Here is a 23407-nt window from a genome sequence, read left to right as displayed (position 1 = left end):
AGCTAGATCAGTTTTTGCAGTGAGAATGCCAAGTGAACCTCTTCTACAAACATTTGGGTGCTCGTGTTATTTCAAACATATTTTAGGAGAGATTTCAAAGTTCAGGTTACCAATTATCCTTTTAAAATTTAAGTGTATTGTTTCAATACCACAGCTTCATTATTGCTGTGGTTGTTATTCAAAACAAAAATGCTTTCAGATGTTACAAACCTTAAAGGCTATTAATTCAAAGAAAGCTTACACTTAGAGGTAAATCAATCAACAATTATATATTTTTATAAACAGTAACTTCAGGGCCTTATAACAGCTTTTAAACTCTTAGCCATTGACATCAGTAATACTGTCAGGAAGACTTACAGGGTTTAACAATAAAGAAATTACAGATTTTTGTACTGGGGAGTTGGTATTGTGGCACCTCAACAGAATGCATGAATCCTAATAGTCTAAGTGAATTACGCTCACTAGTTTGTGTGGTGCAGGAACTAAGGAAATTTCCATGTTGAAATAGAATGTGGGGAAGATGACCAAACAGAATACATTCCAGTGATTGCCTAAATAATTACCATCTTTTGGTTTAAGTTATAATCACCATCTAAGGGAAAAAATACTTTCAGGCAATCATGTGTAAAATGTGAAGACCCTGGGAAACTGTTGATATTTAAACAGGAGAACATTTCGTTTGATGGTAGAACAAAATATCTGACATCCACATCATTCCATTATCTTTGTAGATACAGGAAAGTTTGTGTTAAGTACTTTTATTTCAGGCAGCATGTCTTGTGAGAGTTCAGTAGTAAAGACTAAACACATCTAAGATTCTAGAATACCACCCTGTTTCAGGTTGATAGGTAAACGAAGAATTTGGCCCATCACACTGTATGTTGGTATTTTCTTTGCCCTTTGGAATATTACTCTGAAATGTTACCTTGTAAGGAATACTGAAGGTTCATTGCTATACCCCTTAGCTTCAGTTGCATTGCTTCTGCACTTTAGAACTGATCTTTTTTTTTTTTTTTTTCTCCTCCAATCCAGTTATCCAACTCTGTAATTTTTAGCATGCTCGAATTTTTTTATTTTCACTATCTCAGTGGTGGTCTCATTAAACTGATGTACAGTTATAATCATTGCCTTGAATGCCATGCATAACAAAGGGCCACTGTGGAATTCCACCTCTCATTTCTGTCTTGTACTTTGTTATCTGGAAATTTCTACTCATCTCCAGCCTTCTTTCTCATAGCTTTCATCTAGGTTGGGGTCTTCCAACTCTTCTGGTGCTCACAGGAGCCTAGCTGACACTGTCACTTACTGTTACCCAAAGTGTTTTGTGAAGAATCTCCCATTTTGTAAGGGCTAAGTATGGACTGTATTTTATCATGGTAATATTTTAAGAATTGATATTTACTTTAATTTTTATTGCAGGTAAACGCTACTGCCGCATGCTTGTCAGAGAAGGCGTCGATGACGTCCTCCTGAAATTGGTAAATCTACCGGATTCTAATGCTTCTGTGAGGGAATTAGCCGAAAGAGTCGTAGATGTTCTTCATGAAAATGGTTATTCAAAGGATATATAATATTTTATAATGTTAATGGTTTTTACAAAATGTATCATCACTAGTTAGTTTAAATTTCTGTTACTTGAATAAATATATCTAAAATTTACTGAACCGTATGATCCATTATGTGATAAAAATCTAATTTTAAATAAATATTTGAAATTAAATATTACTCAAAATATCATATACCAGCCCAGCCTTGGGCATTTACAGAGAAATCTAAGATTCTGGAAAGGTGAGACTACAATATCCACAGATTCTAGGCTGGAGTGTACTTGGGGATCATATTGCAAATACGTCAATAGCAGAGAGTTCTGGTGTTAGAGGCTGGAAAATAGATTTGGCGAAGGGATGAAAAAGGGTGTGGAGCAGTTATTCAGATACTCAGAGAAAAAGTAGAATTTGCTGACCCATGTGAAAGCCAAGAAATCCTGGAAAAACGGTATAGATGAAAACTTTGACCGGACAAAAGTGAAGAGGGGTCATCTGACATCTAACCCTATTTTGGAGAAAACTTAATTTTAAAACAATTGATGACATTGTCCTCTGATTTCACAACAGCAGGGAACCTTAATCAACCAATCATTGTTATAACACCGTAATTTTTTGTTCTCTAAATACTGAGCAAAAATTGATTCACTTTCTTTTATGTGGTTCATCCAACAGAGCACATTAACTATTAACATAACTCATACATGTGACAAATTCCTAAGCCTGGAGTTTTTGTCGTACAAAGTACAAAAACTATGAATTTCTATGCAACATTTATAGTTTCTATAAAATATTAATGAAGCAATTTCCAACTGATTAAAAAAAATGATGTCAATGTTAAAACCATACATGTGAGATGACCAAGACTAGAACATAACAGAATTGTCCATATAAAAATGAGCATGGTTCCAGTGCCAGGTCATCAATTCTTCATAAATTAATCATAATTAAAAATGAGGTGGTTCCTGTTTCTGGCAACTGCAAATTATATATCCTGATACATTTCACTTAAAAATTCCCTCTTAAATTATAAACTGAACAATACTTTATATAAGTGCTTATCAGCAGTACAGTTGACACTAGAATTGAAACCTGACCTGCTAATGATGAAATGTGTCAAACATGGACAGTATCAGAGGTAGTTCAACTTGCTGAAAGAAAAAGTTCAATATAATATTACATTATTTATCTAACAGTTCAATATATTAAATTATTTATCTAACCACGTTAAAGTGTGTATAACTCGCTAAGCACCAGGACAATCAGAATGATGCCAAATATATTTTTTCCCATTTTTCTCTGTTACATACCTTTCTACCAAGGAACGCAATTGAAAACCTGAAGATATTATTAAGAAAGTAAGTTTGGCACTGCCTTGTTCCATACTTTCTTACGAGATTGCTTTCATTCCAACGGCTTCATTTTGGGTGACAACACGAAACACTACCTAATTATAGTGAAATAATCTGAAAAAAGTTCTTCGCCACACTTGATATCTCTGGTAGCAATGAGAGCAACGAGACGTACTGGAATGTCACACACTGGGATTCCTTCTGGGGGAGAATACCACAAGTTGGGAATGAAGCATCGTTCCTGCAGGTGTATGTGTCTTCCATCTATGGTCAACTCTTGATAAGCCACATTACTCGGGTAACCTGGAGTAGTGATTTTTGCACTGGTAAACTAATTATTACTATCATTCACAGCGTGCTTACATTCTTATGGAATGAGTTGAAAGTAAACAGCTGCACAGAAGTAAAAGGTGGAAGAATACAGCAAAACTGCATATGATTATAATAAAAAAATCTTATTTCATAACGACTAATAAATTTTGCTGAGATACAAGACTTGATCATTAATTTGGGGAGTAACAAGACTTAATCATTAATTTTGGGAGTAGCTTTCACATGAAGGAACTGCCATTCTGTTAAATGTTACATGGCTCAATCCCCATAAGATGGTATTGCTGTCAGTGCACTGTAGGCTTTACTTAAGGTTCTCTGCAGCAAAAGATACTGAGCTGCTCCCAAACATCAATAATTGAATTTGGTAGTAGAACATTAGGAAGAGCATATAACAAATGAGAAGTTGATGAGAGATGTGGTTTCCTAAAAAACACTCGGGGTCAGAAAGGCAGTAGGTATGGGAGTAGCAGGATGAAGACTGGTATGAAATCATGGAAAGAGGGACACATGAAGACTCTGATCTGATGGCAGCTGGAATTGGAATTATAAAATTTAGGCCATAGGACCTACAAGGTAATTCAATGCTGAAAAGGAAATTGAGAGTAAAGGAGGTTTGGAAGGTGAGTAGGAGGAAGAACTCACAGTTGAACCAGGAAACAATTATTAGGAGAGGGTGGAAAGTAAGATAGAAGAAAGAGAATATGAATGAGGTACAGTAGAAGGAATAAAGAGTTGCAGCTAGGGGCCAAATGGACTTCGCAAAGAACCTTAAGTAATGCCTACAATTCACCATGTGAGGTGCACTGGTTGCACTACACCCCTATGGGGATCTGATGACAGTTCAGGTATACAATGGAACATATTTCAAGTCACCCAGAAAATGGATAAGCCAATGTGAAAACATTGACTCTATGAAGTCCAGCAACTTCAAAATTGATAAAGACAGGTGGTTTGGGCATGTGATGAGAATGGAAGAAGGACAATTTGAGAGAAGTAGAAGGATTCATAACAGGATGAAATCTAAGATGTTCATGGAAAAAATGCATGGAGGACAACTTTGTGAGATGGAAATTTGCACAAAAAGTTTAGTTACTGATCTTACCTTTACTTTGATTATTAACATACTGGCCAACATTGAGAGGATTCAAAGGATATTCTGTCAGCCAAGAAGTGTCGGCAATTGGAAAGCTTCCAACCCGGTCACGGTTAACACAGGACCTTAAGAAGTGAGATCTAGGTGAGGCTGAATAATGTGGAACATCAACAGAAAAAAGTGCTTCAACCAAAGTTCTTCAGAATTTGGAAACAGAAACCGCTACAAAAAAAATTTTAATTGTTTTTAAAAAATAAAATCTTCCATGACAATTCCAGTGTATCATAATATACAAAGCACTTCTTTTACAACTTAACTAAAGATTTCAGGTAACTGACTGCTGTTTATCTCCCACCCATGCAAATAAGCTATCTATTATGTTTCTGAAAGCCACAGAAATCTGGTGCTGACCTATTAGATCCTGTAGCTTTAATTAGCCAGTGATCTCTAAGCAAGGACAAATATGTAATGTCTTCTTCAAATAAATATACAGTAGTCAAAATAATTCAACAAACTGAGTTTTCTGCTCCATTTAAATATCTAAAACAAAGTGTTGCTCATAAAACTAACCTAAAAAGTGATTTTGAAATCCTCTTATCATGACCATCTATCAAGATACCGTCAGCGCAGCGGAAGATGAAAGGATTACCAATACTCTGGAAGAAAATAGGCTGTACTGGAAGGTAGATGACTCCTGGGTATAGTCCAACAACTTGACCCTTTTTCACAATAGTCCCAATAGAATCCTGAGCATCATTTGACCCAACTACTATCACACCAGTGCCTCCAACAGCGCTGGGAGCACGGATCACATGGAATCCCATGACTTCTTCCATCACCTGAGAAACAACATAGCGTAATAATTCTTCAGCATGATTTAAATTACAATGTACTGTACTGAAATTTGACCAGATGAATTAGTTATATTTTCAGAATTTCAGAAGGCTGACTCGAAGGATTTCTTACGAAGTAAAAATTGGTAAAATTGTAAAATATGATTAACTAAAGTCAAAAGTGAAGAATGTGAAATCACAAGAGGCTTGTAACAAAGTGCAAGGACGAGTTTATGCATTTCGGAAAGAAATACTGTTGTAGGTGGGTTTATTTTTATTTAACTTATAATATTCAAACACTTTTAGGGCTACAGTACTGTATTTATCATGCAGCAATAGTCTGAAGGGCCAGAATCTAGTCCAACAAAATTAGCCACCTTTTTGGCATGATGACTACTCAGCAGCTTGGTAGGAGGCAGCATCTTCCTGAGTATAAGATACAACTGCTACCAAGTGTTAAAGAATCTCCCAACTGTGCTTCATTTCTATTCTCTTAATCTTAACATAGGCTCAAAATGGATGGAGTACATACTCTAGAGTTGTCAATTTGCTATTCTCTCTCTCTCTCTCTCTCTCTCTCTCTCTCTCTCTCTCTCTCTCTCTCTCTCTCTCTCTCTCTCTCTCTCTCTCTCTCTCCACCATATGGGCATCAAGTATGTTGAAGTTTGGTTTCCAAGTTCAAAACCAAATCAGGCTTGCTCTGGAAGACTGTAACTTCAATTTGGAAAATATCAATTACCACTTCTACTAACTAAATCGAGGAAAGATTATGCATTACTATTGCTACTGAGTACTACAGATAATGTGACTTGTGACTGGGTTATTTTCCTGACCACTGGAGTAATGTACAGTGTTAAGGGAAGGGAACCTAATGAAATTTATATCCTCACTCTTACTATTGTATATGTAATAAATTTTCAAAATGAGTCTTTCATATTCATCTCTCATTTTAAGAACAAATTAGGTATCTTTTAACTAAAGTATACATTATATCTTACAGATTCCCTGTACAAAGTTCATTACTGGCCCTCCTTTAATTATATTTGCAAGAAATTTCAGTGGTCATACATGTAAACAGACCCAAGTTGGCTCAGTCAGTCCTGAAAATGCAGCAGAATGAAGAGAGAGAGAGAAATCATTATCATAACTGTCAACCTTTTCTACATTTGCTTTTCCCTTGACAAGGTTAGACATGAAATGAATTCTCTTCACAGACATCTGTTTTACACACTTTATGTTTTAATTCCTACCTAGTCTAGGTCTCAATTCATGCCTTTTCCAAGAATTTTCCGGCCCTTTCTACCAGCCTTTACCATGCAACTTCTATATCTGCATATTCATAGAAGAATGTAAGAGAATGACAAACCTTCAAAGCTTTCTGATGCGCACTCTGTCGCTGCTTTGGAGCACTTTCCATGACAACATGAAACAGAGTTCCACGAAGAGCAGCTGTTAAGGATGTCAGCTGGTCTAAAAGGCAGTCATCTGAAATAATCTTGTCCATATTGTCTGCAGTTACACTACGAACAGTCCTGTTATTGAATGGTTGTAAAAGTTATGAGTAAGAAATATTATATTTAAATAACTTTATCCCATTTTCACCTACCAACACATTTTAGATTATACAATACTACAATGATCCACAAATTGACATACATGTATATTCCTTTTAGCATACAAATTACATTTTTTTAAACTTACATAGAAAAATAATGAAATTTTTCTAAAATATTGTTTTAAAATTACAGAAATTACCACTGTTTCCACCGTTACAAATTCTGAAATGATATTAACTTCCCAGCAACTAATTTGAAGTGTTAAGAGTCATAGCTGGAATGCAACGAGAATATTGTATCACAAAGGAGCTACAAACTGAGGGATGTGGCATTCAGAGACGAAAAAATAACACGACATCCCCAGACTGAGACCCATCATAAATTCAAGCCTTTTACCCTTTTCATGCCCTAACACCTAACAATGTTAGCCAAGACCTGATTAACACGATTAGCACCTCGTCTCACCTACGACATATTTTGTCTTGCCATGATTTCATGCTGCTGGGTGAACTGAACCCTCCAGCCTGTGTCATCTAGGTATGGAAGACTTTCAAAGTTTCCTATATCAAAGAACATACCCCACTTGGGTTCCCTAAGTTGGTCTGGTCAAAACAGCGAATTCTCTCAATTAAGAAAACAGGTTGCAAGACTCCGTCTTGGGTAACTGTACACTTGACCTCTCCAAGCCCAAAATGACTGAAAGATCCACAGACCCTAATCCTAACTGGCATAGGTTCCCCTCTATTTATATTTTCAAGTTTAATTTGTTCAGCCCTCAAGCTATAAACAAATTTCCTTCAGGAAGTGGTCCATACACTTTCAGACAAACAAAGCAAATATGATATTTTTATGATAAAATAAAGTTTGTTCATACTTACCTGGCAGATATATATATAGCTGTATTCTCCGAAAGGGACCGACAGAAATTCAAAAACTTACGGCACATGAGATGGGCCAGGTGGTTAGTACCCATTCCGCCGCTGGGAGAGTGGTATCAGAACCATTCCCATTTTCTATTCAGATTTTCTAGAAACTAGAACTACTGTCTCCTGAGGGGAGGAGGGCGGGTACTATGATTATATATATCTGCCAGGTAAGTATGAACAAACTTTATTTTATCATAAAAATATCATTTTGTTCATGACACTTACCTGACAGATATATATATGGCTGAATCCCACCATTGGAGGTGGGAAGAGACAGAATAGGATTTAGGAAACAAAACTATGTAGGCGATTGGCGCCTTGGTTCCTTACCTGTTAGCATTGCTGACTTCGTGATTACTGTCACCCAAGCCTGCTTCTGCTTTACTAGAAAACTCCAGCGAGGTAGAGACCTATAGAGCTGGTGGAATCTAGATGATCTGTCAGGGGCGAGACCACAATGTGACTAGACCATATGACCTTACTATGAGGGTGGCGACAAACTAACAACCACCTGACCAAGCCTAGTTACGTTAAAAAGATTAACATAAACTAAGGATTGGGCGACCACCACTGGTGGAGACCCAACGACCATAAAAAAAACAACACAAAAAATATTAAAAACACACCAAAACAAAACTAAAGGAGAGGATGAGAGTCGCTTTCTGTTCCCAAGATCGTATTTCTTGAAACGTAAGGCCCCAGCGCACAGCAATTCTCATAGGACGTCTTCACTTCTGTGAGATAATGAGAAGCAAAAACCGAATTGCTTCGCCAAAAAGTGGCACCCAGAATGTCATTGAGAGACTGGTTTTTCTGGAAGGCCACTGAGGTAGCAATGGCTCTCACTTCGTGAGCCTTAACCTTCAAAGTTCTCAAGTCTTCGTCTAGCACACTGGAATGGGCGTCTATGATGGTGCTTCGTAGAAAGAACGCCAGGGCATTTTTCGAGAGAGGTAACTCAGGCCTCTTAACGGAGCACCAGAGATTGCTAGAAGGACCTCTACAATTCTGGGTCCTCTGCAAATAAAATTTTAGAGCCCTGACAGGACATAGGGTTCTCTCAGGTTCTTGTCCAGTGATGTCCGTCAAGCCCTTAATTTCGAAGGACCTGGGCCAAGGGGAAGACGGGTTCTCATTCTTAGCAAGAAAAATAGGGCTCAGAGAACAGACAGCATCAGGGCCTCTGAAACCTATAATCTTGCTGAACGCTTGAAGTTCACTAACTCTCTTCGCCGTCGCCAGAGCAGTTAGGAAAATAGCTTTCTTTGTTACATCTCTGAAGGAAGCAGAATTTAAAGGTTCAAACCTCTTCGACATCAGGAATTTTAGAACTATATCTAAATTCCACGAAGGTAACTTAGGGGAGGCTACCTTAGACGTCTCAAAAGACCTAAGAAGATCATGAAGGTCTTTATTGTCCGAAAAGTTCAGGCCTCTATGCCTGAAGACCGTTGACAGCATACTCCTATAGCCTTTGATGGTCGGGACTGCCAGGTTCAAATCCTTTCTCAGATATAAAAGGAAGTCTGCTATCTGGGAAAGAGAGGTCGTGGTGGAGGAAATTCCCTTAAGTTTACACCACCTCCTGAAAATGATCCACTTGGACTGGTACACTGCACTGGAAGAGGCTCTCCTGGCGTTAGCGATCGCCTTAGCCACTGGTCTAGAAAAACCTCTCGCTCTGAGCAACTTCTCGATAGTCTGTATGCAGTTAGACTCAGAGCGGGAAGGTTTTTGTGGTACCTCTCGAAGTGGGGTTGTTTGAGAAGATCTGTTCTCAAAGGGCGTTCTTGGATAGTCTACCACGAGAGACATGACCTCTGGGAACCATTCTGCTGAAGGCCAAAAAGGAGCGATTAAAGTCATTCTCGTCCCTTCTGAGGCTACAAACTTTCTGACGACTTCCCCAGAATCTTGAATGGGGGAAAGGCGCATGAGATCTAGACCCTTCCAGTCCCAGAGAAAGGCGTCTATTGCAAGGGCTCCCGGGTCGAGAACAGGAGAGCAGTAAAGGGGCAGCCTTGTGGTCCTTGAAGTCGCGAAAACGTCCACTAGGGGACGTCCCCAAAGTTTCCAAAGATCCTGACACACTTCTGCGTTCAGAGTCCATTCTGTTGGCAGCAGCTGATGTTGTCGACTGAGAAGGTCGGCGCGAACATTCTCGACCCCTGCAACAAAACGAGTGAGAATCGTCACCTGGTGAGAATGTGCCCAAAGCAGGATCTCCTTGGCGATCAAGAACAGGGACCGGGAATGAGTACCTCCCTGTTTCTTGAGGTACGCCAGGGCCGTGGTGTTGTCGGAGTTGACTTGAATCACCCGACCTGCAACTTGATCCTGGAAGAACTGAAGAGCCAGGAAAATCGCTTTCAGTTCTTTGAGATTTATGTGCCAGGACACCTGTTCCCCTTCCCAGGTGCCTGACACTTCCTCCCCCCCTAGTGTTGCTCCCCATCCCGACATGGACGCGTCGGAAAACAACACTAGGTCGGGGCTCTGAAGATAGAGAGAGACCCCTTCTGCCAACTTTACAGGATCGAGCCACCACCGAAGATGGTCCTTGACAGAGAGAGAGATCCTGAGAGACTCGTCTAAGTCCTCCTTGTTCTTCCAGTTGTCTGCAAGAAAGAACTGTAGGGGTCTGAGATGCAACCTCCCCAGGGAAACAAACTTCTCCAGTGATGAAATGGTCCCCAGCAGACTCATCCATTCCCTCACCGAGCATGTTTCTTTCCCCAGGAAGGCCGAAACTTTTACTAAGCAGTGCTGCTGACGGTCCTGGGATGGAAAGGCTCGAAAACCCGCTGAATCCATCCGAATCCCCAGATAAAGAATGGACTGAGAGGGGATCAGATGAGACTTCTCTAAATTCACAAGAAGTCCCAGGGACTTCGTCAGTTCCAAAGTCGAATGCAAGTCCTCCAGACACCTTTGTTCCGATGTGGCTCGGATGAGCCAGTCGTCTAGATAGAGCGATATCCTTACTCCGGCAAGATGAAGCCACCGGGCAACGTTCCTCATCAGGACTGTGAAAACCATAGGAGCTGTACTCAGACCGAAACAGAGAGCTCTGAATTGGTACACTCTTCCCTTCAGGACAAACCTCAAAAACTTTCTCGATTGAGGATGAATGGGGACATGAAAATGGCGTCCTGAAGGTCGAGAGAGACCATCCAATCGCCTGGTCGCAGTGCATTGATAACCGACTGAGGCGTCTCCATTTTGAACTTCTCTTTGACGACAAAGTTGTTCAGTCTGCTGACGTCCAGGACTGGTCTCCACCCCCCTGACTGTTTTGGAACCAGGAAGAGACGGTTGTAAAAACCTGGAGACTCCAGATCCAGGACTCGCTCTATTGCTCTCTTCTGAATCATATCTTCCAGCAGATCTAAAAGGATCTGTTGCTTTTCCGGTCGGTAAGAAGGCGACAGATCTCTGGGAGTAGAGGACAGGGGGGGGTTTTCGAGGAACGGGATCCTGTAACCTTTTTTGATCACATTGAGGGACCAGGAATCCGCCCCTCTTACTTTCCAGGCTTCCGAAAACAGGAGAAGCCTGGCTCCTACTGGTGTCTGGAGGTGAGAAAAATCACTTCTTGCCCCTTTGGGAAGAAGGGGCTCCGCCTCTGGAGAGACCTCTTCCTCGCGAAAAAGGTCTAGAGGAGGAAGATCTCCCACGAAAGGGCTTCTGTCTCTTCGGGGGAAGTCCTCCAAAGACGTAGAAGGGACACTAGGACGCCTGGAAGATTGAGCAAGGAGATCCTGAGTAGCCTTCTCCTTAAGGCTGGAGGCGAGATCCTTGACAAGCGGCTGGGGGAAGAGATGGCTAGAAAGAGGGGCAAAAAGTAACTCAGCCCTCTGAACAGGAGAAACTGACTTGGCAGCGAAATTGCAGTACAAAGCCCTCTTCTTTAGGAGGGTTGTACCAAAATGAGAAGCCAGTTCATCAGCGCCATCCCTGACGGCCTTGTCCATGCACGACAGTACACTGGACAGCTCCCCCAGAGAAATAGAGTCCGGACTACGAGTCCTTAAGTCCAAGGCCCCCAAGCACCAGTCCAGAAAGTTAAAAACCTCCATCGACTTGAAGAGGCCTTTCAGATGGTGGTCGGTTTCAGAAAGAGTCCAAGACACCTTAGCTGAAGAAAGAAGAGACCTCCTTGACGCATCCACGAGGCTCGCAAAATCACCTTGAGAGGAAGAAGGAACTCTAGAGCCAATTTCCTCTCCCGTCTCATACCACATTCCCGCTTTCCCGCACAATCTAGACGGGGGGAGAGCGAAGGAAGATTTCCCTTGAGACTTCCTATCTTCCATCCATGCATTGACCCTCTTGAGAGCTTTTCTTGTAGCCAACGAAGTCTTCATTTGTAGGAAGCCGGGCGATTTCCTCACCTTCGAAGAAGCTAACTGCGAAGGAGGGGAAAGAGGAGCAGAAGGCTGAAACTTATCAGGAAAAAGCTCCTTAAGCATACTAGCCAAAATCCTGTAGTCGGAGAAAGACGAAAGAGGGGGCTCTTGTTCAGCAGAGTCCGACTCCTGAGACAAATCCGCCTCTTCGACAGGAGCGACAGGAGGAGAGTCTTCGGGGCTAGAGAGAAACAAAGACCTTTGGGTCCAATACGTCCCAGAGACCTCTTCTCGTGGGAAGAAGCAGCAGAAAATTCAGGAACAACTCGTACAGGAGCGTCCTGCGGCGTCCTGATGAGCGTCCTGAGGAGCGTCCTGACGAGCGCCCTGACGAGCGTCCTGACGGCGTCCTGCTTCGAAAGCAGCCGGCGTCCTGAAGAGCGCCCTGTCTTACAAGCTGCCGAGCGCCCTGGCGAGTCCCGACGAGCGAGCCGCCGAGCTTCTTGACGAGAGTCCTGGAGAGCATCATGCAGGGATCGGGAAAAACGAAGCGCCCTGGTGGGCGTCCTGCGAACGTCAAAACGAGCGAAGCAGGAGGAGAGGCAAGAAGAGCGTCTTGGCGCGAACTCTTACTAGCAGCAAGCCGAGCTGCAAGAGGAGCGTCCTGATCAACCAGCGAGTCACGACGGGGCAAGGAGAGCTGATGATCCGCAGAACGATGAGGGTGACTACGAAGCCGCAGGGGAGAGAGACAAACGAAGAGAAGGAGAGGAGACCTCTTAGATCTTTTTTAACTGGCAGCGACAAATCCTTGCGGCGCCCACGAGGTTGCTTCTCCTTAGCAGCGAGAAGGGAAGCTAACTGCCGCTGCATATCTTGGATAAGACGCTTCGAAGGAGAGGAAGCCCTCTCAGGAGAAGGGCTGCTCTTATGAGAAGAAGAGGGGGAAGGAGACGTCCTCCTCCTTCTACCAAGAGCGACAGGGCTCTCTTCTTGGTGCGGCTGGGACGTTCAGCAACGTCCTCCTCCGAAGAAATCCTGGTCCTCTTCTGCGGCGGCAAATCTCGCAGCCAGTCGGGAGAAGAGTCTAAGGCACGAGAAAGAGGAGAAGAAGCGTCCCCTCTTCAACGCGGCTCCTCTTGAAAGGACGAGAGTCCAACCGAGAACGTGACCCCTTAAGTGGAGAGGACGCCTCGGAGGACGAAAACAATCCTTAAGGATCCGTGCGCGAGCACGATCCTTGGCAGCCTGGGAGACGTCAACAAGGCCTGCCGAAGGGACGCCAGATCGGTGGGGGGTCCCCGTAACCCTCTTTGCGGCTTTCGACATGCCCATTCCCTAAGTCCTGGGAGTTCGGCAGAGGTCTAGACCTAGAGGCATTATAGGGCCGATCTGACGCCCCCTCCACAACACTGGGGGGATCACTACACTTCACTGCACTTTCGATCGCCAACACCTTAGACTCCAAGGTACGAATGGAGTTCAAAATCTGCGCAAGGGCATTACCTTCCGCAGACGCAATCACAGGGTTAGAAGGCGACTCTACAGGAAAGGAGAAGCATTAGTAGGGTTAACAGGAGATAAATTAATACCCTGACTCCCACCTACCGACACACTCCTGGAGGAAGACCTCCTTACACGATCACGCTCTAGCTTGCGAACGTAAGAATCGTACGCCTTCCAATCAGAATCAGGCAACGATTCACACTCCTTGCAGCGATCATCCAACATACAGACATGCCCTCTACATCTCATGCATACTGTGTGAGGGTCTACCGAAGCTTTCGGTAGCCTCACCTTACACTCCTGAACAACACACACCCTGAAACTAGCAGAACTAGATCCAGACATCTCGTTCAAGGAAAAGCCAAAACCAAAATCAAAACAGTCCAAAGAAGCGTATGCCTATCCACAAAGCCAAAGTCCAAATACCAAAAGACAATCAGAATACTTAGTGGAAAAAGTTTACGAAATCCAACAGCGGAGGTATTGACAACAGGTGTTGACAATACCGGCGACAGAGAAAATCTAAATAGAAAATGGGAATGGTTCCTGATACCCGCCTCCCAGCGGCGGGAATGGGTACTAACCACCTGGCCCATCTGCGTGTGCCGTAAGTTTTTGAATTTCTGTCGGTCCCTTTCGGAGAATACAGCTATATATATATCTGTCAGGTAAGTGTCATGAACAAATGTGAATTTATCTGAGGTTTTTCTAGTACCATGGCAGATATGCAGCTCAGGGGTACTTCACTGCTTTACTTTTCCTGCAAATTTTTGAAATACTTATAAGCACTCCTAAGAGTTTCCCCTGAACAATTAACATTAAAACTGCATTTGCTTCTGCCAAGAAGTAAGAAGTTGTCCAATATATGAGAAATAAAGCCCCGAAAAATACATTAAAACACTGCTTTTGCCTCATAATAACACAAAACTAAAACACATAACCCCACACAAACACACATGAAGTATGGTTAATATGGAGACAAGAACAAAATGTATGTTGAGTATAAACTATATTAGTTATAAAACACTCAAACAAAAGCAAACACTTCACAAACAGGAGAGACTACAAATTCACATTAAATACATAGTATACATACTTCATAACCACACCTAAGACTATGGTGATTATCATAACAAAACAACACAATACACACTTTGCAAAAAAGAGTAGTCGAAATTGGAGCAATACAGGCTAGGAAACTGGAATGCTAGATGGGAAGCCATCAATAAAGCAGATAATCAAAGGGACAATTCAAACGCCCATGAGTAGTCTATAGCGTACCACAATGGGGAAACTGTCAGCAGTAAACTCCTACAAAAACAAGAATTACAAAACGTACCACATCATGCTGCAATGAACCTGGCTGGAACTGAAATGATGTGGCTGGGTTGATGAAGGATTTCATTTATTGGAGGCATATCTCACCCAGCATTAGCCACCTCCTTTCTTGTTTTAAGTAATTAATCAGTGCTTGATAATTGCAACTACCTGTATACAGTACTGGGTATTTAGGGAAAGTAAAATAGAAGGTTTGTATTTTGTGTGGACACAATAAAACCTCCCTAAACTTGACAGTGCATCTGACTTTTTGGAAATCAGTCATTTTTCTCAAAGAAAAATCTACTTTTTGTAAAAACCACAGGAACTGAAGGTTCTGAGGTGCCTTTGCCAATTCACCATATGCAGAAATTTAAAAGCTTTCAAGTCAACATCATTTCCATAGTAAGTAAGTCTGGCTGTCATCAGATGATGTATACATCCTGATAACAAGTAATTCCCCTTGATAAGTAACCATTTCAATTCTCTAAACTTCTGTTTCAGCTCATTTTCCAGTAACTGTGCTTCCCTACACTTATGAACCATGCCAATGGCCAATATATACCAAATTTAAAAGATAATTTGTATTTTTCCTACGAGATGAACCTATGCTTTCACAGATGGAGTACCCAGCACAAGGCGGACTGTGGCTGTCTCTGACTTAAACAGAAAACAAGAGCCTATTGGGTAGGCCTATGCGTCACCCACGACCTGAGCTGGGTTAGCTCTTCTAATTTGTTCTCAAATGTCTCAGTGTGCCGTTTGTAAATTTGCATCAGAGGTTTCTCATAAAAGATAAAAGTAATGAAAAATTTTAATCAAAACTTTGACATCACTGACTAGCAAAAGCAACTAGAATACATTTAAAGAAAGAATACATTGTACAGACACTCCTTGAGGAATAGGCATATGAAATGTACAAAATTGAGAAAAGTGGTCATAAATTCTGATTTGTTCCACACTGGTATCACAGCAATTCTGGTTATCATTTCTGATATAAACCAAACAAGAAGAAAGTGTTTTATGATGACTCCAAAACCACTATCACAGGAATGAAATGCTCCAGTAAATAATACAAAAATGGTCACACTTTCCACTTTCACAAGAGCCCAAAACTTTGAACTGCAGACAAAATTACTGTCTTTGCAATGTGGTCTAAACTACCAAGCACTAGGTGGTACAGGTGTGAAATTTCACCAGTTTTAGCCTGTCTTTTCATCTCTTTCTTTTGCTCTCTTCCTGCCAACTTCTCAAACCTGCCTTCCTTCAATTTACAGTCTTCATTTTAAGAACAATACCTTGGCACAACTCTACAGGAGACTAGATGGTGTCAAAATAGTATATATAAATAATAAAAATTACCCATAGCAAAGGAAATGTCAGCATTTGACAGAAACTGCCATAACCTTGCTATGTCAGCATTTAACAGAAACTCATGACATTGCTATGTCATATTTAACAGAAACTGTCATAACCTGACTGATATAGTCCCTTCACCATGTCAAGCAACTGCACAACCGTTAGTTTTTCTGAACCACCAAAGTTAAAAAGGGAGAATTACAGCTAAAAGCAGACATTAAGAGCATTATTTTCCAGGTAGGTCATTTGTTTTATTACCTACTTGTAGCTACACAACTGATAATTAATTCAAGAAAAAAACTATACGTAAACTACAAATAATTTCAGGCAATACTTTTTCTCAAGCTGGGTATGCTAGTTAGTAAGGGAGTAACCTGGGTAGCCACAAGCAACACTAACACTCTGGTGATGGTATCAGTGCCTATGTTTTCCCAAAGTTTGCCCCAAATAAGCATTAGTAACAGTCACACTTCAATGGAAACGTCAATTTCTTCCATCACTCGTGGATTATCCCAAGGCCCTATCTATCAACAATCAATCCAATAGCGAAATAAAACAAGAAAAATTTGTATGATAAAAATTACAATAATCTACAAAGCAAAAATTTACTACAATTATTTTACTTCTTTCACTTCATTCTTCAACTTTCTTACCACTAAAAAGAAAGAATGAAAAAGGTATTAAGAAAAGAAGGGGGGACATAAGAGACAGAGAAAGACTGTGAGCCACTCCACTCAGTCAGACCAAACTCTGGTAGCAACGGAGAGAGAGAGAGAGAGAGAGAGAGAGAGAGAGAGAGAGAGAGAGAGAGAGAGAGAGAGAGAGAGAGAGAGAGAGAGAGAGAGAAGTTTAATATCAAACCAAAGAACCTGAGATACAGTTTCCAAAGACAATCAACACAGAAAAAGTGTGACCACCAAAAAAGGGCAGAAATTGCAAACAAAACAGAATACGGTACAAGAAAAACAGAGAATAAAAAGAACTGGTCAGTTATTGTTGATGACATGGAAGCATTGGGTCATGGAATATAATTAGAATACTGTATAAAATTTAGGCCAAAGGCCAAGCACTGGGACCTATGAGGTCGTTCAGCGCTGAAAATAATGTTAAAACAATTGTTAGGAGCTGGCGAAAAGTAAGATGGAAGAAAGAGAATATGAACGGAGGTACAGTATAGTAAAACAAATGAAAGGGATTGCAGCTAGGTGCCAATGGGATGCTGAAAAGAACCTTAAGTAATGCCTTCAGTGCACTGTCAAAGGTACACTGACGGCACTAACCCCCCTACAGGGGCATAAGATGAAGGGATTCTTACCACTCTACTCCACCCATCCCCCTTCCGCCCTTCAGACACAGTTTGACAATAGACATACTTGGGGAATACAAGAAAACCTGCCAACAATATTCCCATGAAAGTGAGGAGAGAAAAAACTGATAATTCAGTAAAAGGTAAACATTCATAATGATAGAAAGTACAAGAAAAAGAAAGTTAAGAAAAAGAATGAATAGTAAATGAAAAGAAATACTGGGAATGTGCTTTGTGGCATTTTGATTGATTTTTATAAAAGTGTATAAAACGAAAATTTATTAAAATCTCTGTCTCTTGAGTATCATGTCAAATATTTTTGTGTCGCATCTCATTTGCGAACTCATCTATGGTTATCAAAATGCACTGAATTACCTTAAAGTATGGATTTTGATGGAGGTCAGGATTATATATACTTTATAGTCATGCAGAGGGGCTGAGAATGAATATCAAAGATATCTGAGAGTATACTGTGCTGTATGCATATATTGTATTTGTTTAAAAAAATTATTGTCACAGGATGTAAAAATTTCTAAGGAACTTATGCATTTGAAGGCCTATGAATCACACAGTCAGCTCATATCACCTAGTAATTCTGTCAGTATACAATGTCATCTTGTAGTTCTATCGGTAAACAATGTCATCTTGTAGTTCTATTGGTAAACAATGTCATCTTGTAGCTCTATCAGTAAACAATGTCATCTTGTGGTTCTATCAGTACACAATGTCATCTTGTAGCTCTATCAGTAAACAATGTCATCTTGTGGTTCTATCAGTACACAATGTCATCTTGTAGCTCTATCAGTAAACAATGTCATCTTGTGGTTCTATCAGTACACAATGTCATCTTGTAGCTCTATCAGTAAACAATGTCATCTTGTGGTTCTATCAGTACACAATGTCATCTTGTAGCTCTATCAGTAAACAATGTCATCTTGTGGTTCTATCAGTACACAATGTCATCTTGTAGCTCTATCAGTAAACAATGTCATCTTGTGGTTCTATCAGTACACAATGTCATCTTGTAGCTCTATCAGTAAACAATGTCATCTTGTAGTTCTATAAGTAAGCAATGTCATCTTGTAGTTCTATCAGTAAACAATGTCATCTTGTGGTTCTATCAGTAAACAATGTCATCTTGTAGTTCTATCAGTAAACAATGTCATCTTGTAGTTCTATAAGTAAGCAATGTCATCTTGTAGTTCTATCAGTAAACAATGTCATCTTGTAGTTCTATCAGTAAACAATGTCATCTTGTAGTTCTATAAGTAAGCAATGTCATCTTGTAGTTCTATCAGTAAACAATGTCATCTTGTAGTTCTGTAAGTAAGCAATGTCATCTTGTAGTTCTATCAGTAAACAATGTCATCTTGTAGTTCTGTAAGTAAGCAATGTCATCTTGTAGTTCTTTCAGTAAACAATGTCACGTTGTAGGCTCAGTGGTAAACTAGTAATTTTAATCTAAAGCACACTTCTCAATCTACAGTCACCAGTTATGGGCTCTTGTATAATAATCTGATTTTCTTATAAACATTACAATGCTACACTTTCAAAACAAATTACAGTTTGATTCTTGCAGCAATCTGTCGAAAAATTGTGACTATTCTAGAGCTGCCTTTTTACTATCTGACCAAATAATTCTGCACCCTGTACTAATTAAAAAAATACAATACACTCAGTCATTTTACATATCTAAAGTAGCACCAAAATCACAGCACAGAAGTAACTATTATTTGTAGCAAGAATTTTTTGAACAAATCCATCTACAACTATGGTTTTCTTGTAGCTATGGCAATCTAACTAACAGTTTTTAATTTTTCTGAGCAATATAAAAGACCGCCACTACCATTTTCCAAGAATATTCTTTATTAACGGAATAGAAGAAAACATAAGTCAGTTTCTTCTATCCATAACACCTCCTTCCCAGTCCTCTCGCATTACAAATTTCAATCTCCAGTTATTTTTGGCAGCCTCTGACTTGAACCTCTCAATATCATCCGGAGAGATATTGTGCCAAAATATGAGGTAAGCAAAATACCACAGTTCAGGGCAGTGGATGAGAAGGCAGTCGATTCCTCTGCTACTCAGAGCACATTCCTTGATCTTCAATTTTTCAAGATGTTTCAGTCCATCAGAGAGAGCAATGTAAATAAAGAGGTCATCATTCAAGCAGTCCGCAGTTTCACTGTAGGGCTGAGGGGAAAATACTATGCTCAATTCTTTAAGGGCCGGTGCATGAGTCAGCAAAGACAGCAACACCTTCGATGAACTAACAGTGACACCTGCCACTCTCAGATTCTTCCATTCAGGAATTTCATAACCCTCTGAAATCATGATGTTGCTCTGGAATTTCTCCAGATTAGGAGTGAGTTCCATTATCCACGATAAATCAAGTGGACTGTTGATGTTGTTTGTCAGAATGAGCTCCTTCAAAGTACTCCCTCTAGTCTGCAGGTAATCATAAATGTCCCAAGGGTCACCCCTAACATCATCAATAGTGAGTGACTGGAGTGGATGAAGTATGTGAAGGGCATCCATGCTCCTCAAACAGGTTGTGAATTTAGAAACATTAGGACAAGTTTCACACAACAATGATGCCCGTTCAGCTGTCATGAGAAACTCACTCATCTCATAAAGCTGGAACTTTCTGATGCCGTCATCCTGCTGGAGAAGTTCTATGACATAGCATATGGATCCACAGTCTATCTGGCTACCCAGTGATCTCAGCTTTGGCAAGAATTTCATAATGACGACGGCTCCCAACATGCTCACTGCAGTGCCAGATATGCACAAATAGCTCAAAGAATTGCACAGCTCTGTAGTGTCCAAGTCCATGCGTGAGATCTGCTCTGCTGTCCGGCCATTGATGACAGCAGGGTCCCTCAATATCAGCCTTGCTATGCCGTCATCAGTCACGTAAGATGAGTACGAAATATCCAGGTACTCCAAACGAAGACAATTGTTACCCAAGATACCCATAATCGTTAAGTCAGCCAGGCCACTTAGTGTCAGCCAACGTAAGTGATGCATCTGATTGAACACACGATAAAATGTCACGTTTACGTCTGGGATGTGTCTCCTGTCATTGCGACACCTGACATTACAAACAATTCCCAGCTTTGTGACATTTAAAATAAGACCAAAGGTGAGGGTTCGATACAGCTGGAAAATTTCATCAACATAATATTCACCGGTTTGTGTCATATCAATGCACTGGGTACTCTTGTCCCCTAACATCTCAATGAGGAAGCACTTGCTACTGCAGTCGACTTGGTACATGTGAACCTTACATACATGGTTGAGCAGCTGCTGACGAACACTTGCATTCAAGGTTGCAACAACATACTGCCTCTGCTTGAAACGATTCTGTGGGGCTGCTTCATGGTTCAAGCAGTAATAAAGCCATCGCCAAACCCATTCTGTGCAGAGGTTACTAAGAGAGGTTATCTGGTTAAATGGCGGCATTTTTGCCTGTTCTGTATCACCATACGCAGTTAAACAATACTGTACTTATTACCACGGTATTAACACTTGGGGAAAATTCTTGGAAGCTCAGAGATAAAAATGTGAAGGATATCCCTCTGCAGAAGTCAGAGGTTTTTCATCAATGAGAGAAAGAGTACATGGACAACGATGGAGTGTCTGCAAGAAGAGAACATTTCTCTGTACAAATATCATGACTTATCTATTTTATCAATTTATTTTTCAATATTTTTGAGAATTATTTCAACAAAGAAAACATTACAAAGCAACAAGGCCACACAGCACTGCTTCACAAATTTCTCACAGCAAAAGATATCTAGGGTATGCATAATCACACAACCTAACAGGAGTTATACCAGTACCGTAGTCCTAATTATCAAACCAAATATAAATCACTATTAACAACAAACTGGAAGGAATACGTACAACCATTCTCGAAATATGAGAACATACATCTATATGTTAACAGTTATGGCCTAAGGATTCCTTCACGTCCACTAATTACATCTTTCTAATGGATGACATTAAGACTTATGCAAAACTAATGGTATATTCTGTGCCACTGTAAAAACATGCACTACTATATTACACCTACAGCTGCTCAAACTATAAAGGATTACTGTATCAAAACATTACATCCACTTTTAATCTTGCTACTATATCTAGCATCAATGTTACTCCTAGTGTTAGTACCCTAGCACTGACATCCTCAACATGTATTTCAATTTTGATGGTGCAAAAATTTAAATTCTATGCACCTATGATACACAAGAGTTATTACACATTATGGAAGGTTTACATAAACCTAAATCACGTTTTAAACTCAGCTTACCTTTCCTTAAGGTTGAAGGCAAGCCATGGGACGAAGCGGTACTTGTAGGAATGCCAAACTTGAGTGAGTTTGTCCAACATCCTCAGACTTCCTCAGGAGCTGAACTGCAACTTTTAGCTTAGGACCCTGACACAATAAAAAAAAAATTTTCAAACTCCCCATTATTATCATCATAATCAATATAGGTTCAGTACTTTAATCATACTAACGAGTCACAATCCTAGACTTTCATGTACAACAGAGGAGAAACACCAATAGATTTGGAGTGTCCTTAGGCACCCATCTGCAATACTTGCTGCCTTTTTTTAAGTCTTTCCTCAAATAGCTCCTAAACTTTTTAAATTTAACCTTGGTCCAAAATTCATTTGAAAACAACACTTCAAGCAATTCTTACAATAGGCTGTTAATGTGCCACAATAGTCCAGCTAATAGCAGTTTAAGCTCTCACTGGGCTGAGAAATGCATCCATAAAAATTAAGAAATTGTTTGGTAACTGAGCTGAAAGAGGGAAAAGATGAATAACACTAGACAATAAGCTAAATGACAAGTGAAATTGTCAGCGTAAATACACTTGGACAAATAAAATGTTCAAGTGAGATAATGGCACCAAAAGCAATGAAATAAACTTTATTCCATATGATTTTTTTATTTTCTACATAATCACTAAACTTTAACATTAAAAGTATATTTCATATATAGAAGTAACATTAATATCAAACAACTTAAGACATTGCTCGATCCTCTTCCAAATCGACGAGATACAGAAATAGACTGAGCATTTAATTAGCGTTAATAAGCTCCCAGCAAAACTTGACTAACATCAAGAGTGACCTAAACCTATCGAACCAGTCCATTAAATCTAGCAATGACGCCAATTCCTTTGGTTTACGTTAGCTTACCCTCCCTCGGTCATACATGGGCTACAGCCTAGGGTAAGGTAGGTTAGGCTATACCTTATAACTAGGTTATAAAGGAGTACCATTACATCCGAAAACGGTGCAGTTTTATGGCCTACATAAGCCCCTGCAGGTAACCCGAGGGTGTACCAAACGGACTGTGGGCGTGGGTATAAAATTCTCCGTACCAAGAGTACCCAAAGGACCGTACCCAATTTGGTACTTGACCTAAATGAACCTAGCAACGTTTGGTCTCGAGTAGACTAAATATAGATCTCTCCATTGCACCAAATAGGACAGTAATTGGATTAAATATCACCAAGATAATAGAAAAACATAATAAATATTCTAATAATTATTAAACCATTATTTTAACAGGTATCTAGCAAATAATATTCCTGATATACCGGTAAATGTCCGCCTTACCCAGGGACCTGGATCTACCTGCACCCTAAGAAAAACCCTTACTTAAAACTATAAATAACAAAGTAACGGCCATTGTCAAGGCCTAAAATGTTCCATAACAACATATTTAATTCATAAACTAAGATATTTAATTAATAAAGACTCAGTGACATTAACATACCAAGCGTTATGGGCCGACATAAGTGTTTCACTTCATAAGGTGTGAAGGGTTTCGCGACCCGCGGCCAAGAATAACTTCACCATTTACATATTGCGAGAGTGATGGTTATGTAACGGCTCTCGCTCTCTCTCTCTCT

At 40.4% G+C, this 23407-nt stretch overlaps 2 protein-coding genes across 3 annotated transcripts in view; one reads left to right on the top strand and one right to left on the bottom strand.

Moving 5' to 3' along the window:
• The window catches only part of LOC136829881 (protein zyg-11 homolog B-like), a 19760-nt gene extending 18040 nt beyond the window's left edge, over positions 1-1720 (top strand). Inside the window, exon 11 of the mRNA XM_067088950.1 lies at positions 1420-1720. Coding sequence (XP_066945051.1) covers positions 1420-1571 — 152 coding nt within the window. The 3' untranslated portion in view covers positions 1572-1720. The remainder of the gene's footprint in view (positions 1-1419) is intronic.
• Positions 1556-23407, bottom strand: LOC136829882 (SET domain-containing protein 9-like). Of its 2 annotated transcripts, XM_067088952.1 has the most exons (6): positions 23272-23407; positions 21790-21915; positions 6522-6687; positions 4893-5161; positions 4332-4447; positions 1556-3199 (listed from the first exon to the last, which is right to left on the bottom strand). In XM_067088952.1, the coding sequence occupies exons 2-6, from the start codon at positions 21867-21869 to the stop codon at positions 2988-2990; spliced, it is 843 nt and encodes a 280-aa protein (XP_066945053.1). In that variant the 5' UTR covers positions 21870-21915; positions 23272-23407; the 3' UTR covers positions 1556-2987. The 2 variants fall into 2 exon arrangements, with proteins under 2 accessions (XP_066945053.1, XP_066945052.1); XM_067088951.1 differs by lacking the exons at positions 1556-3199; positions 4332-4447; positions 4893-5161; positions 6522-6687 and adding an exon at positions 18388-21116 and having other exon boundaries at positions 23272-23331.

The sequence above is a fragment of the Macrobrachium rosenbergii genome, chromosome 45, assembly GCF_040412425.1.
Source record: "Macrobrachium rosenbergii isolate ZJJX-2024 chromosome 45, ASM4041242v1, whole genome shotgun sequence".
In the NCBI taxonomy this organism is placed as follows: Eukaryota; Metazoa; Arthropoda; class Malacostraca; order Decapoda; family Palaemonidae; genus Macrobrachium; species Macrobrachium rosenbergii.
The sequence above is the reverse complement of the archived record's forward strand: the minus strand, read 5'-3'. Positions and strand labels throughout refer to the sequence as shown.

What these genes read in the sequence shown, in the direction of transcription:
- LOC136829882 (XM_067088951.1), bottom strand. Translation starts at nt 20,939, where the DNA reads ATGCCGCCATTTAACCAGATAACCTCTCTTAGTAACCTCTGCACAGAA.